The sequence below is a fragment of the Entelurus aequoreus genome, linkage group LG14 (assembly GCF_033978785.1).
Source record: "Entelurus aequoreus isolate RoL-2023_Sb linkage group LG14, RoL_Eaeq_v1.1, whole genome shotgun sequence".
In the NCBI taxonomy this organism is placed as follows: domain Eukaryota; kingdom Metazoa; phylum Chordata; class Actinopteri; order Syngnathiformes; family Syngnathidae; genus Entelurus; species Entelurus aequoreus.
The window spans coordinates 33460468-33477747 of record NC_084744.1 but is presented as its reverse complement, the minus strand read 5'-3'; the positions used below and the strand labels follow the sequence as shown (position 1 = coordinate 33477747).

Sequence of the window (17280 nt, the reverse complement as noted above, 5' to 3'; positions counted from 1 at the left end):
AGTTGTATTGACATATTTATAATGATAACTCATATTTGATGATATAGTTGTATTGACATATTTATAATGATAATAACTCATATTTGATGATAGTTATATTGACATCTTTATAATGATAATAAATCATATTTGATGATATAGTTGTATTGACATATTTATAATGATAATAACTCATACTTGATGATATAAAGTGTTATATTGACATATTTATAATGATAATAAATCATATTTGATGATATAGTTGTATTGACATATTTATAATAACTCATATTTGATGACATAGTTGTATTGACATATTTATAATGATAATAACTCATATTTGATGATATAAAGTGTTATATTGACATCTTTATAATGATAATAAATCATATTTGATGATAGTTGTATTGACATATTTATAATGATAATAACTCATATTTGATGACATAGTTGTATTGACATATTTATAATGATAACTCATATTTGATGATATAAAGTGTTATATTGTCATATTTATAATGATAATAAATCATATTTAATGATATAAAGTCTTATATTGACATATTTATAATGATAATAACTCATATTTGATGACATAGTTGTATTGACATATTTATAATAACTCATATTTGATGACATAGTTGTATTGACATATTTATAATGATAATAACTCATATTTGATGATATAAAGTCTTATATTGACATCTTTATAAAGATAATAAATCATATTTGATGATATAAAGTGTTATATTTACATCTTTATAATGATAATAATTTATTATCATTATAAAGATGTAAATATAAGACTTTATATCATCAAATATGATTATAAAGAAATCATATTTGATGATATAAACCTAACCTAACCTAACCTAACCCAGAATCTAAGTCTAAGACTAGATGTGAATGTAAATAGTTCCATTCTTTAGAATTCAGCCCTTTAAAGAGAACATCTCCCTCTGGTGGTTGCAGCGACACATGACATGTGTCTGTTGTCCCACTAATGTTTGATAGGTTTAAATGGGGATAAATTGGGGGAGATTTTAACACTGTGGGGGGTCAACTTCACATGAGGTGCTACGCCTTTAGTACCATTTTGTCCTTCAAAATAAAGGCCAGAAGGGGGCAAAAGAGCCGTTTATTGAAACAATGCAAAAAGAGAATGAAAACATGAACGTGTTCGTCTTCCGTCAAATAAAAATCCAACGCTTCCACGTCCAAAAACCGACAGTTCTTCACTGTTAGCAAACACTGATTCCACCAGACAGTTCTTCACTGTTAGCAAACACTGCGGCTCTGATTTCCCAAAACAAAAAAGTTCTAAAACCAAGCCAAATATATACATTTCTTTTCTCCTTTACAATATTTTACATACAGCAACAAAACAAAAGTACCACAGAAGAACTTTTGTGGGTTGAAGTCTAACAAAGAATCGACGCTACAAGATCACGACATTTGTTTTCACGCGGAAGACACACAGCAATGACAGGACAGATAGCAACATGCTAACTTAGCCGTACTGATCCTTCACTCTGACAAGAAATGGGCTGTCAAAAACACAAAAGCTTTGTACAGTTTTCAACGTGGTAGCGGGTTGGAACATTTTTTATTTGTAATTCGGTGGATTTTGCAAACTGTTGTAAAGAAGGGTCGGGCGGATGGATGGATGCAAACATCGGTAGTGCTAACCCCCTCAACTCCATGCGCCGCCAGGCAACTTTGTGCAAAGTAGAGGAAAACTTTAACGCAACGTGCCCGCTAACCCCCTCAACTCCATGCGCCGCCAGGCAACTTTGTGCAAAGTAGAGGAAAACTTTAACGCAACGTGCCCGCTAACCCCCTCAACTCCATGCGCCGTCGGGCAACTTTGTGCAAAGTAGAGGAAAACTTTAAAAACGTGTGTGAATGCTGAAAAGGTGAAGCCGAACTCAAACGCTAACCTAACAGTTAGCATGTGTCAAGTAACAAACAGTGAAACTTGATTAAAAAAAAAAGCTAAAACCTCTACTCACTGTACACCTGCAAAATTAGTGTGAAAAATGTTTGCATGCGTAACAAAATATGTCACTCAAAGTTGTATGGAAAAAAACGTAACATGCTAAATTACCGGTAGTCTTAAAAACGTTAGCATGTGTAACAAAATATGTGATCTGAGGTGTATAACTGAAAAATTGCCTAAAAAGTTAGCATGTGTAAAAAAAAAATTGTGACTCTGAGGTGTATGACTGCAATATTGGCTAAAAGGGTTAGCATGCCAGCAATTGACGAACATTATTAAGGAGCATGTACAATTAGTTGCAAAAAAAGTTAGCATGTGTAACAAAATGTGACTCTGACATGTATAACTGCAATATTAGCTAAAACAAATACATATGTAAAATTAGTTTAAAAAGTTAGCATGTGTAGCAAAATGTGACTTTAAGGTGTATAACTGCAAACATTGTTGACAAAAGTTAGCATGTGTAACAAAATGTGACTTAAGTGTATAACGGAAAAACATGTTTTTTTTTTAAGTTAGCATGTGTAACAAAATATGTGATCTGAGGTGTATAACTGCAAAATTGCCTAAAAAGTTAGCATGTGTAAAAAAAAATTGTGACTCTGAGGTGTATGACTGCAATATTGGCTAAAAGGGTTAGCATGCCAGCAATTGACTAACATTATTAAGGAGCATGTACAATTAGTTGCAAAAAAAGTTAGCATGTGTAACAAAATGTGACTCTGAGATGTATAACTGCAATATTAGCTAAAACAAATAAATATGTAAAATTAGTTTAAAAAGTTAGCATGTGTAGCAAAATGTGACTTTAAGGTGTATAACTGCAAAAATTGTTGACAAAAGTTAGCATGTGTAACAAAATGTGACTTAAGTGTATAACGGAAAAAAATATTTTTTTTAAAAGTTAGCATGTGTAGCAAAGTATATGACTCTGAGGTGTAAAACTGCAAAATTAGTTTGAAAAAGTTAGCATGTGTAACAAAATGTGACTGAGGTGTATAACTGGAAAAAAAAATCGTTTTTAAAAAGTTAGCATGTGTTGCAAAATATATGACTGAGGTGTAAAACTGCAAAATTAGTTTAAAAAAGTTAGCATGTGTAACAAAATGTGACTCCGAGGTGTATAACTACAAAAATAGTTGACAAAAGTTAGCATGTGTAACAAAATATGACTGAGGTGTAAAACTGAAAAATTAGTTTAAAAAAAGTTAGCATGTGTAACAAAATATGACTGAGGTGTAAAACTGAAAAATTAGTTTAAAAAAGTTAGCATGTGTAACAAAATATGACTGAGGTGTAAAACTGAAAAATTAGTTAAAAAAAGTTAGCATGTGTAACAAAATGTGACTCTGAGGTGTATAACTGAAAAACAATTGTTTTTAAAAAGTTAGCATGTGTAGCAAAGTATATGACTCTGAGGTGTAAAACTGCAAAATTAGTTTAAAAAAGTTAGCATGTGTAACAAAATGTGACTCTGAGGTGTGTAACTGCAAAAATAGCTGACAAAAGTTAGCATGTGTAACAAAATGTGACTAAGGTGTATAGCTGGAAAAAAAAAGTTTTTAAAAAGTTAGCATGTGTAGCAAAATATATGACTCTGAGGTGTAAAACTGCAAAATTAGTTTTTAAAAGTTAGCATGTGTAACAAAATGTGACTCTGAGGTGTATAACTGCAAAAATAGTTGACAAAAGTTAGCATGTGTAACAAAATGTGACTGAGGTGTATAACTGGAAAAAAAAAATTGTTTTAAAAAAGTTAGCATGTGTAGCAAAGTATATGACTCTGAGGTGTAAAACTGCAAAATTAGTTTAAAAAAGTTAGCATGTGTAACAAAATATGACTGAGGTGTAAAACTACAAAATTAGTTTCAAAAAGTTAGCATGTGTAACAAAATATGACTGAGGTGTAAAACTGAAAAATTAGTTTAAAAAAGTTAGCATGTGTAACAAAATATGACTGAGGTGTAAAACTGAAAAATTAGTTTAAAAAAGTTAGCATGTGTAACAAAATATGACTGAGGTGTAAAACTGCAAAATTAGTTTAAAAAAGTTAGCATGTGTAACAAAATATGACTGAGGTGTAAAACTGAAAAATTAGTTCAAAAAAAGTTAGCATGTGTAACAAAATGTGACTCTGAGGTGTGTAACTGCAAAAATAGCTGACAAAAGTTAGCATGTGTAACAAAATGTGACTCTGAGGTGTGTAACTGCAAAAATAGCTGACAAAAGTTAGCATGTGTAACAAAATGTGACTCTGAGGTGTGTAACTGCAAAAATAGCTGACAAAAGTTAGCATGTGTAACAAAATGTGACTAAGGTGTATAACTGAGAAAAAAAAAAAACGTTTTTAAAAAGTTAGCATGTGTAGCAAAATATATGACTCTGGGGTGTAAAACTGCAAAATTAGTTTTTAAAAGTTAGCATGTGTAACAAAATGTGACTCTAAGGTGTATAACTGCAAAAATTGTTGACAAAAGTTAGCATGTGTAACAAAATGTGACTTAAGTGTATAACGGGAATTTTTTTTTTTTTAAAGTTAGCATGTGTAGCAAAGTATATGACTGAGGTGTAAAACTGAAAAATTCGTTTAAAAAAAGTTAGCATGTGTAACAAAATGTGACTAAGGTGTATAACTGAAAAAAAAATCATTTTTAAAAAGTTAGCATGTGTAGCAAAATATATGACTCTGAGGTGTAAAACTGCAAAATTAGTTTAAAAAAGTTAGCATGTGTAACAAAATATGACTGAGGTGTAAAACTGCAAAATTAGTTTAAAAAAGTTAGCATGTGTAACAAAATATGACTGAGGTGTAAAACTGAAAAATTAGTTCAAAAAAAGTTAGCATGTGTAACAAAATGTGACTCTGAGGTGTGTAACTGCAAAAATAGCTGACAAAAGTTAGCATGTGTAACAAAATGTGACTAAGGTGTATAACTGAAAAAAAATAGTTTTTAAAAAGTTAGCATGTGTAGCAAAATATATGACTCTGAGGTGTAAAACTGCAAAATTAGTTTTTAAAAGTTAGCATGTGTAACAAAATGTGACTCTGAGGTGTATAACTGCAAAAATAGTTGACAAAAGTTAGCATGTGTAACAAAATGTGACTGAGATGTATAACTGGAAAAAAAAAAGTTTTTAAAAAGTTAGCATGTGTAGCAAAATATATGACTCTGAGGTGTAAAACTGCAAAATTAGTTTAAAAAAGTTAGCATGTGTAACAAAATATGACTGAGGTGTAAAACTGAAAAATTAGTTCAACAAAAGTTAGCATGTGTAACAAAATGTGACTCTGAGGTGTATAACTGAAAAAAAAAAAACGTTTTTAAAAAGTTAGCATGTGTAGCAAAATATATGACTCTGGGGTGTAAAACTGCAAAATTAGTTTTTAAAAGTTAGCATGTGTAACAAAATGTGACTCTGAGGTGTGTAACTGGAAAAATAGTTTACAAAAGTTAGCATGTGTAACAAAATGTGACGGAGGTGTAAAACTGGAAAAAAAAAATCGTTTTTAAAAAGTTAGCATGTGCTGCAAAATATATGACTCTGAGGTGTAAAACTGCAAAATTAGTTTTTAAAAGTTAGCATGTGTAACAAAATGTGACTCTGAGGTGTGTAACTGGAAAAATAGTTTACAAAAGTTAGCATGTGTAGCAAAATATATGACTCTGGGGTGTAAAACTGCAAAATTAGTTTTTAAAAGTTAGCATGTGTAACAAAATGTGACTCTGAGGTGTGTAACTGCAAAAATAGTTTACAAAAGTTAGCATGTGTAACAAAATGTGACTGAGGTGTAAAACTGGAAGAAAAAAAATCGTTTTTAAAAAGTTAGCATGTGTAGCAAAGTATATGACTCTGAGGTGTAAAACTGCAAAATTAGTTTAAAAAAGTTAGCATGTGTAACAAAATATGACTTGAGGTGTAAAACTGAAAAATTAGTTAAAAAAAGTTAGCATGGGCAACAAAATGCGACTAAGGTTTATAGCTGAAAAAAAAAGTTTTTAAAAAGTTAGCATGTGTAGCAAAATATATGACTCTGAGGTGTAAAACTGCAAAATTAGTTTTTAAAAGTTAGCATGTGTAACAAAATGTGACTCTGAGGTGTAAAACTGCAAAATTAGTTTAAAAAAGTTAGCATGTGTAACAAAATGTGACTGAGGTGTATAACTGAATTTTTTTTTTTTTTTTTAAAGTTAGCATGTGTAGCAAAATATATGACTGAGGTGTAAAACTGCAAAATTAGTTTTTAAAAGTTAGCATGTGTAACAAAATGTGACTGAGGTGTATAACTGCAAAATTTGTTCAAAAAAGTTAGCATGCCAGCAATTGACTTGCTTAACATTATGCTAACTAAATATGGGAGCTTTTCTTCTGGGACTCGTTTTGTAAACACAGTCAGACAGGATGTGATGCGCTATTTTTGTGTGCTAATTTTGCAACCGTGTACCTTAGAATCATATAACTTGGCACTTGACTTATGCTAACTGTGAGCATGCTACTATTAGCAACACATTTTTTGTAGCATGCTAACATTAGCATGTTAACTTTGTTTTTGTGCTAATTTTGCAACCGTATAACTTAGTCATATAACTTGGTAATTGACATATGCTAACTGTTAGCATGCTAACTTTTTTTGGTGCTCAGTTTGCAACCGTATACCTTAGTCATGTGACTTGGTACTTGACATATGCTAACTGTTAGCATGCTAACATTAGCTACACATTTTTTTGACCATGCTAACATTAGCATGTTAACTTTGTTTTTGTGCTAATTTTGCAACCGTATAACTTAGAGTCATATAACTTGGTAATTGACATATGCTAACTGTTAGCATGCTAACTTTTTTTGGTGCTAATTTTGCAACCGTATACCTTAGAGTCATGTGACTTGGTACTTGACATATGCTAACTGTTAGCATGCTAACATTAGCATGCTAACTGTTTTTGGTGCTAGATTTTGCAACCGTATACTTTGGTACTTGACATATGCTAACTAAATATGGAACTATTCTTCTGGGACTCATCTTTAAGGCAGTCAGACAAGATGCACCGCACATGGATTTTATTGTGAAAGCTCGACGCGTGCGCCTTCCAATGAAATACGTTTGGGTCAGATGTTTACTCACTGGATCGGTTCGCAGCCGAGTGTGAAGCGACTGGGATGAGAATCAGCACCTCCAACTCCGTGGTCCATGGTTCTCGCCCGGGAAAGGGTGGAGTGCCATCTCCGGGTTGCGGAGGAGACCTTTCCCCAAGTGGAGGAGTTCAAGTACCTCTGAGTCTTGTTCACGAGTGGATGGTGAGATCGACAGGCGGATCGGTGCGGCGTCTTCAGTAATGCGGACGCTGTATCGATCCGTTGTGGTGAAGAAGGAGCTGAGCCGGAAGGCAAAGCTCTCAATTTAGCGGTCGATCTACGTTCCCATCCTCACCTATGGTCATGAGCTTTGGGTTATGACCGAAAGGACAAGATCATGGGTACAAGCGGCCCAAATGAGTTTCCTCCGCCGGGTGGCGGGTCTCTCCCTTAGAGATAGGGTGAGAAACTCTGTCATCCGGGAGGAACTCAAAGTAAAGCTGCTGCTCCTCCACATGGAGAGGAGCCAGATGAGGTGGTTTGGGCATCTGGTCAGGATCCCACCCGAACGCCTCCCTACGGAGGTGTTTCGGGCTCGTCCGACCGGTAAGAGGCCACGGGGAAGACCCAGGACACGTTGGGAAGACTATGTCTCCCGGCTGGTCTTGGAACGCCTCGAGATCCCCCGGGAGGAGCTGGACGAAGTGGCTGGGGAGAGGGAAGTCCAGGTGGGCCGATGAGTCCCTTAAGTTTTTGTTGTTGTTGGGAGATAACGTTAGCATGGTGTAATACTGCTCACTACCGGGGGTGGTATTTAAAATGTAAGATATCGGTCCATAATCGATCAAATCAACTGAAGGATCTTCCAGCCACCCTAACCATCACCACAAGAATCCAGACATTTATCAACTTTTACTTCCGAAGAATACTCGGAATACAGACTATCAGCAACCAAGAGTTCTGGGCACGGACAAGTTAACAGCCCATAGAATAGGAAACACCAACGAGACCCGAACCAGATACATTACAGCAGAACCCTGAAGGAAATGGGCTGTTTTAAAAATACCTGGCGACGATACTGAGAGGCTGATGCTCGGAGGAAGGTGCAGAGACCGGCAGAGGTGCCACCTGGTTGGAGGAATCTTGTTGGTGGCCCACGTTCCAAGAGGGCCGAGTCAAATAAGTAACAGGCTCTAAAGTAGTTGTGATTGCGACCCGTTCAGATGAACACCAACCTGCGCTATCAAGGAAGTAAAACATGGGTCCAGGTGGCACCTGCGTACCCTTAAGGTCTCGTTTGAGGTCGGTTGCCATGTCATTGGTACGCCGACAAGCTGTCATGAGCGATACAAAACCTTTAGCGCATGAACACTAACACCTTCGAACGTTTCTTTTGTAGCTTCATAGCGTGGTTCTTCACATAAAGGTCAGGAAAAATGAGACCGATGACGACGACGACGAAAGGGTTTGGAACTCTCAAACCTGGAGCTCGAAGAAGCTTGCTCGAAATAGACGGAGTTAAATATTTAAGTCGTTTAGTTGCTAGGAAAGTAAATGTTTGTTCCAAGTGAGTGTTAGGTACTGTTTAGTTTTATGAAATTATTCAAGACTTATGCTGCATTTCTGCTTGCTCTTGTTCTGAAATTGGTTTGGTTGAGGTTGTAGCAGACGTCCCTGCGCTAATTGGTACAAGATGAACATAAACCGAAGGGCGGCCTTAGAGCCGAGGTATGGAGCAAACCGCGTTCATGGTGGACTCCCCTTTTAGCTTCGTCTTTCGGAAAAAATGAGACGGACACATTGATCAAGGGGAAGGACACACCCAGAGACCGGCCCCAGTAGGTTAAGGGCATGCTATGGTACCAGCTAACGCGGGTGTTCTGTAGGGATGTGAACCTTACAACTCACAATTAAAATCGATTCCGGTCCTTGGGGTGTCATTTCCATGCAGAATTGATTCTCGATTCAAGAGTTCTCGCAATATATCATTTGGTATATACTGTAAAGGGTACAACTTTTGCAAAGCAGGTTACAAAAGTGTGGTCGTGGTCAACCTTCAGCTAAAAGCTCAACCAAATCAATTTTAAGTTAAAGTTAAAGTCTCAATGATAGTCACACGCACACAAGGTGTGGTGAAATTTGTCTTCTGCATTTGACCCATCCCCATGCTCACCCCCTGGGAGGTGAGGGGAGCAGTGAGCAGCAGCATGCGCCGCGCTGATTCGACCCCCAATTCCAACCCTTGATGCTGAGTGCCAAGCAGGGAGGAAATGGGTCCCATTTTTTGTAGTCTTTGGTATGACTCGGCCGGGGGTTAGAACTCAAAACCTCCCAGTCTCAGGGCGGACACTCTAACCACTAGGCCACTGAGCTGGTCTATTTTAGTCAAGTTAAACGGGCAAAACAACCTCATGAATAATTTCCTCAAACAAAAATGATTAAGTTAGCGTTAGCTACCAATAAAACTTTTCCTCCTATCCACGTTTTTACATTGAAGTCTTTACTTCAATACCAACATGTACGCTAAGATGTGATTTATTTTTTCTAGCAAGCCTCTCAAGTCCAGAGTTCGAGACGTCCGATCTGTCACGAGAAGCACTTTGATTCGCTAAACATGTGAAACCTTTTGTGCCTCCCTCGCTTGTTTGATACTGTACAGCCACTTAATGACTCTGGCGTTCCGCTCCACGGCAGAGATGCCGTAAGGGACTCGCTCCCCGGCCTCCTCGTCCTCATCTTCAGCCTCGTCCCCGTCCGACAGGCCGGCGTTGGAGGACTGCCGGGACTGGTCGCAGTCGGAGATCATGGACGCCGACCGCAAGTTGAAGGTCACGATGTCCGAATTGGCCCGACCAAAGTTCTCTGGACCGACCGCCTCCAGCTCCTCGGGATCGAGGCCGCAGTAGTTAAAAAAACGTTCCACGTCAGCTCCGGCACGGGCGTAGCGGTCCGACAGGTCTGATTTTGACCTGTGTAGAGAGGAGCGACGCGCTACCGAGGAACCCAGCTCTAACTCCAGATTGGGATCTGTCGAAGGATTGGAGGTGTCTTCAGGATTCAGTGACTGAGGGGCCTCGTTATCGCACAGCAGCGGGGACACATTTGCACGACGAGGAGGCAGCGACAGCGAGAGGGTCGGAGGCGGAAGGGAGGCTGGGTTGGGTTTCGGAGGCAGCGGTGGCGCTGAGGAGCTGCTAGATCGAGCGGTGCGGAGAGGCTTGCCATTGCACAATCGCAGGAGGTCCGAGGAGGAGTGGGAGGTCAGCAGCGGCGGAAGCGGAGACTGTGATCGATCCGTAGCCACCCGTCTTTCGCCCCCTCGCTCGTCCAGGACTCTCCTGCTGAGATTGAGGTTTCCCACCAGCTGCGGACTGCGCCGCCCGCCGCCGTTCATGGGTGCTACCTTCAAGGAATGGGAAAAAGAGCGCAGAGAGTGCGAGGTGCTCGGACTGGGAGCAGAGTCTTGCGCTTGCTCGTTGAGAGCCATGGTGGATCGGTAAGTTAAGGGCATCCTAGGAGCAGAGAACAAACTAAGTGTTACAGCAGAAGACAAACCAATGTTTTCAACCATACAGTCCGGAATTGTTATGCTAAGACATGTTTGTATTCTTTTACACAAAGAAGTCATCCAGCTCTACCATGAATCCCCAGAGCTGTTACTGAATTCATCTTTCACTACAGTCTGTGGCAACTCCAACACTTTCACCAAATGCCCCAACCCTAAGACTGTGGTTTACATGAACACTTCCACCCGACCCAGAGAGTGCAATCCACCATTTACCGGCAGAGAACATGGCTTCAGGTTGGAGGTCCTGTAGGCATGACTTGCAAACAGCTCCAGTTGACCCATCAGGGCCAAATCAACCACAAACGGCAGATAATATGACAAGGACCCCCAAACTGGCTGATTGAATAGGGTTGTCACGATACCCGAATTTCAGGAGTCGATAAATGCAATTTTTCCGGGTTGGCGAGGAGACCCTGCCCCAAGTGGAGGAGTTCAAGTACATCGGAGTCTTGTTCACGAGTGAGGGAAGAGTGGATTGTGAGATCGACAGGCGCATCATTGTGGCGTCTTCAGTAATGCGGACGCTGTATCGATCCGTTGTGGTGAAGAAGGAGCTGAGCCGGAAGGCAAAGCTCTCAATTTACCGGTCGATCTATGTTCCCATCCTCACCTATGGTCAAGAGCTTTGGGTTATGACCGAAAGGACAAGATCACGGGTACAAGCGGCCGAAATGAGTTTCCTCCGCCGGGTGGCGGGGCTCTCCCTTAGAGATAGGGTGAGAAACTCTGCCATCCGGGGGGAGCTCAAAGTAAAACCGCTGCTCCTCCACATCGAGAGGAGCCAGATGAGGTGGTTCGGGAATCTGGTCAGGATGCCACCCAAACGCCTCCCTGGGGAGGTGTTTAGGGCACGTCCGACCGGTAGGAGGCCACGGGGAAGACCCAGGACGCGTTGGGAAGACTATGTCTCCCGGCTGGCCTGGGAACGCCTCGGGATCCCCCGGGAAGAGCTGGATGATGTGGCTGGGGCGAGGAAAGTCTGGGCTTCCCTGCTTAGGCTGGCTAGAAGATGGATGGATAAATGCAATTCACTTTTTTCATGACAAGTCTTTGAAAGTGTCCAAGTATTGACACTTTAGACAACCCGGATTATTTGAATGCAGCCGTCATTCCCTTGAAACTGGTTACTTACGGTGAGGGCGTCCAACTCCTCGTCATTCCCCCAGACGACCTCATCAACACGGCACTCTTAGCTCCACTACGGAGTCCTTCGGGACCTGCTACCGAAGTCGACGATGAATTGAGGAGATTTTTTAAGATCTCCAGGTTCAAATTCTCCCGCTTGCCGCTGCTGGTCGTGGCACACGTGTCCGACTTGGCGTTGTTGTTCGAGGGTTTGAAAGGGACTTCGCCTTTGTGTCCTCCGCCGCACATTCCGGTGCCCCTTTTTGACAGAAGGGTGAGCTCAAGGGGAGACTTGGCCGGAATTTGGGGTTTGATCGGTTCCTGTTTGGCGTTGATAACTTCCTGGCTCTTGACATACTTGGCCTTGTCGGCTTCCAGTCTTTCCACAGCACTGAGGCGTTTGGGGTTGGGTTCCACCTGAAACAGAGCCAAGATCCAAAGTGAGGTGTGGTGTTTGTAGTGCTGACTGACGCCAGGCTTGGCTTGGCATTATCAGAAGTAAGTCTAAAGATTTGTAGTCTTGGTCCACTGGTCAATAATCGGGATTTAACGTTTTTTGTACCTTTGGGCACCTAACCATTTGATCCGATTCCGATTCCTGGGGTGACAATCGCCCACAATAATTATAATGACGGTTTTTCAAAACAATAATAAAAAACTAAGAAAAAATATATAAATTGTTATTTTTTTCAATTTTTGAGAATTATCAATCGATTTGGAATCGGGATGAATAAAAAATACCAACAATTATCGATATTGACTGATATAAAACATTATGTCATGATACAGTTTTTCAGCCATGATAACATTAGCATGGTACATGCTAGCTTTTTTAGCTATTTTTTGGCAGGCGTAATATATTTTTGGTACGGAGCGCACGTGAACTGTTAGCATGTTAACGTTAGCGTGCTAGCTTTGTTGCTAATTTCGCATGTATACAGCTCAAAGTCTGATATTTTGGTACTTAACAAATGCGAACTGCTAGCATGTTAACGTTAGCGTGCTAGCTTTGTTGCTAATTTGCATGAATACAGCTCAAAGTCTGATATTTCGGTACTTAACAAATGCTAACTGTTAGCATGTAAGCATGCTAAAATTAACATCTATTTTGGAAAATGTTCAGATATACACCCCACGGCCATACATTTTGGTACTTGACACATGCCTACTGTTAGCATGTTAGCTTTTTTAGATATTAATGAAGGTATACACCTCAGAGTCATACAAATTTTCAGATATACACCTCATGGTCATACATTTTGGTACTTGACACATGCCTACTGTTAGCATGTTAGCTTTTTTAGATTTTTTAAAAATGTATCTAAATAAGCTAACATGCTAACATTAACAATCTAACAGTAAGCATGCGTCATGTCAACTATTTGACTGTCAGGTATTTATCTGAATAATTTGCCAAAAAGTTAGCATACATGCTAGCATTTGTCCAGTCCTGCAAAATTAGCTACACATCATGGGAGGATACAAAAGGCCATGCTAACTGCTAAGCTAAAGCATGTATAAAAAAAAAAAGCTAAGCTAAGCTAAGCTAACGCATGTGTGCACGGTGAGGCGGCTGTTGGCGAACCGGTACCTGTCTCCTGAAGTAGTCCGGGCCCTTGTTCAGGATCCGGAGGGGCACGGCGGAACTGAAGGGCGCGGCGCCGCCAGCGGCCTTGCTATCTGCCAGAGCCGCAGCGAGGGTCTCCGTTGGCATGGCAATGTAGTGGCTGGGGTGGCCGGCCGTGGTGGCGGCGGCAGCAGCGGGAGCAGGGGGGTTGGCAGAGGGCGGGGCCACCGAGGGACCCCCAAAACATGAAGACACGGGTTGGCAAGGAGGACGCCTAGAAACAGGGGAAGACCCTCACCATCACCACGACCTGAAATAGAGCACACGTGAACAGAAACGTGATTAGCAACTAGAAAAGTGCGTGTGAATGCTGAAAAGCCCATCTGAAATGCTAACAATTAGCACGCTAGTGTCAGGTCATAAAAAATATAACAGTTAGCATGCGTCAAGTACCAAAATGTATGACACTTTATTAGTATCTAAAAGAGCTAACATGCTAACATTAGCATGCTAACAGTAAGCATACGTAATGAACAAAAATATATGACTCAGTTGCATATTTGAAAAAATTGCCAAAAAACCTAGCCTGCTAATTTTAGTATGTTTAGATGCCAATTGTTTGCATCTGTCTAGTTCCAAAACATCCAACTCTGAGGCTACAAAGCTAGCATGCTAACATAAACATGCTAACAGTTAGCATGCGCCAAGCACCAAAAATATATGACACCTGCAAAAAAGCAGCTTAAAAATGCTAATACAAGCGTTAACATGCGTCACGTAGCAAAATGTACATACCTATAAAAATATCTAAAAAAGCTAACATGCTAACATTAGCAGTCTAACAGTAAGCATGCGTCACGTCAAATATTTGACTGTGAGGTGTTTATCTGAATAATTTGCCAAAAAAGCTAGCATACATGCTAACAATTAGCATTTGTTCAGTACCAAAATATCAAACTTTGGGGTGCACAATTAGCTGCAAAGCTAGCATACTAACATTAATATGCTAACAGTTCACATGTGCTAAGTACCAAAAATATATGACACATGCTACTGTACATAAAACATATTACAAAAACAGGCTACAAAACAACTTAAAATGCTACACAAAACATGCAACAAAAACATGCTACTGTACATAAAACATATTACAAAAACATGCTACAAAACAACTTAAAATGCTACATGAAACATGCCACAAAAACATGCTACTGTACATAAAACATATTACAAAAACATGCTACAAAACAACTTAAAATGCTACATGAAACACGCCACAAAAACATGCTACTGTACATAAAACATATTACAAAAACATGCTACAAAACAACTTAAAATGCTACATGAAATATGCCACAAAAACATGCTATTGTACACAAAACATATTACAAAAACATGCTACAAAACAACTTCAAATGCGACATGAAACATGCTATAAAAACTTGCTACAGTACTTTTTTTTTTACACAAAACTTGCAACAAAACAACATAAAATATTATAATATGCTCCAAAAACAACTTAAAATGCTACATGAAACATGCCACAAAAACATGCTATTGTACATAAAATATATTACAAAAACATGCTACAAAGCAACTGAAAATGCCACATGAAACAAGCTCAAAAAAGTTGTTACAGTACATAATATTTTTTACACAAAACATGCAACAATAACAACAAAATATAAAAATAAACATGCTACAAAAACAACTTAAAATGCTACATAAACATGTTACTAAAACATGCTACAAAACTACTTAAAAGGCTACAGGAAACATGCTACAAAAACATGCTACTGTACGTAAAACATGTGACTAAAACATGTACAAAGCAACTTAAAATGCTACATGAAACGTACTACATGAAAACATGCTACATGAAACATGCTAGTACTGTACACAATAAACACAACATAAAACATAATAATAAACCTACTACATGCTACTACTGTACACAATAATATACACAACATAAAACATAATAATAAACATGCTACATGCTACTACTGTACACAACAATAAACACAACATAAAACATAATAATATACCTACTACATGCTACTACTGTACACAATAATAAACACAACATAAAACATAATAATAAACCTACTACATGCTACTACTGTACACAATAATAAACACAACATAAAACATAATAATAAACATGCTACATGCTACTACTGTACACAATAATAAACACAACATAAAACATAATAATAAACCTACTACATGCTACTACTGTACACAATAATAAACACAACATAAAACATAATAATATACCTACTACATGCTACTACTGTACACAATAATAAACACAACATAAAACATAATAATAAACATGCTACATGCTACTACTGTACACAATAATAAACACAACATAAAACACAATAATAAACATGCTACATGCTACTACTGTACACACTAATAAACACAACATTAAACATAATAATAAACATGCTACATGCTACTACTGTACACACTAACAAACACAACATTAAACATAATACAAAACATGCGACAAAACAACTACACTACATAAAACATGCTACTGTACATAAAACATGTTACAAAAAGCCTACTACAAAAATGACTTCAAAATGCTACATGAGACATGCTACTGTACATAAAACATGTCATAAAAACCTGCTCCAAAACAACTAAAAAATGCTACAAGAAACATGCTACAAATCACGCTACCGTACATAAAACATGTTACAAAAACATGCTACAAAAAAGGAATCTAAATGCTACATGAAACATGCTACAAATCATGTTACTGTATATAAAACATGTTACAAAAAACCTGCTCCAAAAACGACTCAAAAATGCTACATGAAACATGCTATAAATCATGCTACTGTATATAAAACATGTTACAAAAAACCTGCTCCAAAAATGACTCAAAAATGCTACATGAAACATGCTATAAATCATGCTACTGTACATAAAACATGTTACAAAAAACCTGCTCCAAAAATGACTCAAAAATGCTACATGAAACATGCTATAAATCATGCTACTGTATATAAAACATGTTACAAAAAACCTGCTCCAAAAATGACTCAAAAATGCTACATGAAACATGCTATAAATCATGCTACTGCACATAAAACATGTTACAAAAAACATGCTACAAAAAGAACTCAAAAATGCTACAGGAAACATGCTACAAAGCATGCTACCGTACATAAAACATGTTACAAAAAGGACTAAAAAATGCTACATGAAACATGCTACATATCATGCTATTTTATATAAAACATGTTACAAAAAACCTGCTCCAAAAATGCTACATGAAACATGCTATAAATCATGCTACTGTATATAAAACATGTTACAAAAAACCTGCTCCAAAAATGACTCAAAAATGCTACATGAAACATGCTATAAATCATGCTACTGTACATAAAACATGTTACAAAAAACCTGCTCCAAAAATGACTCAAAAATGCTACATGAAACATGCTATAAATCATGCTACTGTATATAAAACGTTACAAAAAACATGCTCCAAAAATGACTCAAAAATGCTACATGAAACATGCTATAAATCATGCTACTGCACATAAAACATGTTACAAAAAACATGCTACAAAAAGAACTCAAAAATGCTACAGGAAACAATCTACAAAGCATGCTACCGTACATAAAACATGTTACAAAAAGGACTAAAAAATGCTACATGAAACATGCTACATATCATGCTATTTTATATAAAACATGTTACAAAAAACCTGCTCCAAAAATGAGTAAAAATGCTACATGAAACATGCTACAAATCATGTTACTGTATGTAAAACATTTTACAAAAAACCTGCTCCAAAAACGACTCAAACATGCTACATGAAACATGCTACAAGTCATGCTACTGTACATGAAGCATGCTACAAAAAACCTGCTCCAAAAAAAAAAATGCTTCATGAAACATGCTACAAATCATGCTACTGTACATAAAGACATTTTACAAAA

The 17280-nt window shown here is 38.0% G+C and overlaps 1 protein-coding gene and 1 long non-coding RNA gene across 2 annotated transcripts in view; one reads left to right on the top strand and one right to left on the bottom strand.

Moving 5' to 3' along the window:
* LOC133664780 (uncharacterized) overlaps positions 1–17280 on the top strand; it is a 52567-nt gene that overhangs the window by 30645 nt on the left and 4642 nt on the right. The gene's annotated exons all lie outside the window — the stretch shown is intronic.
* Positions 1107–17280, bottom strand: part of LOC133664777 (protein FAM110B-like) — a 36699-nt gene continuing 20525 nt past the window's right edge. Inside the window, exons 3-5 of the mRNA XM_062069679.1 lie at positions 13336–13621; positions 11752–12161; positions 1107–10563 (exon numbers count right to left, since the gene is read on the bottom strand). Coding sequence (XP_061925663.1) covers positions 9660–10563; positions 11752–12161; positions 13336–13458 — 1437 coding nt within the window. The 5' untranslated portion in view covers positions 13459–13621 and the 3' untranslated portion in view covers positions 1107–9659. The remainder of the gene's footprint in view (positions 10564–11751; positions 12162–13335; positions 13622–17280) is intronic.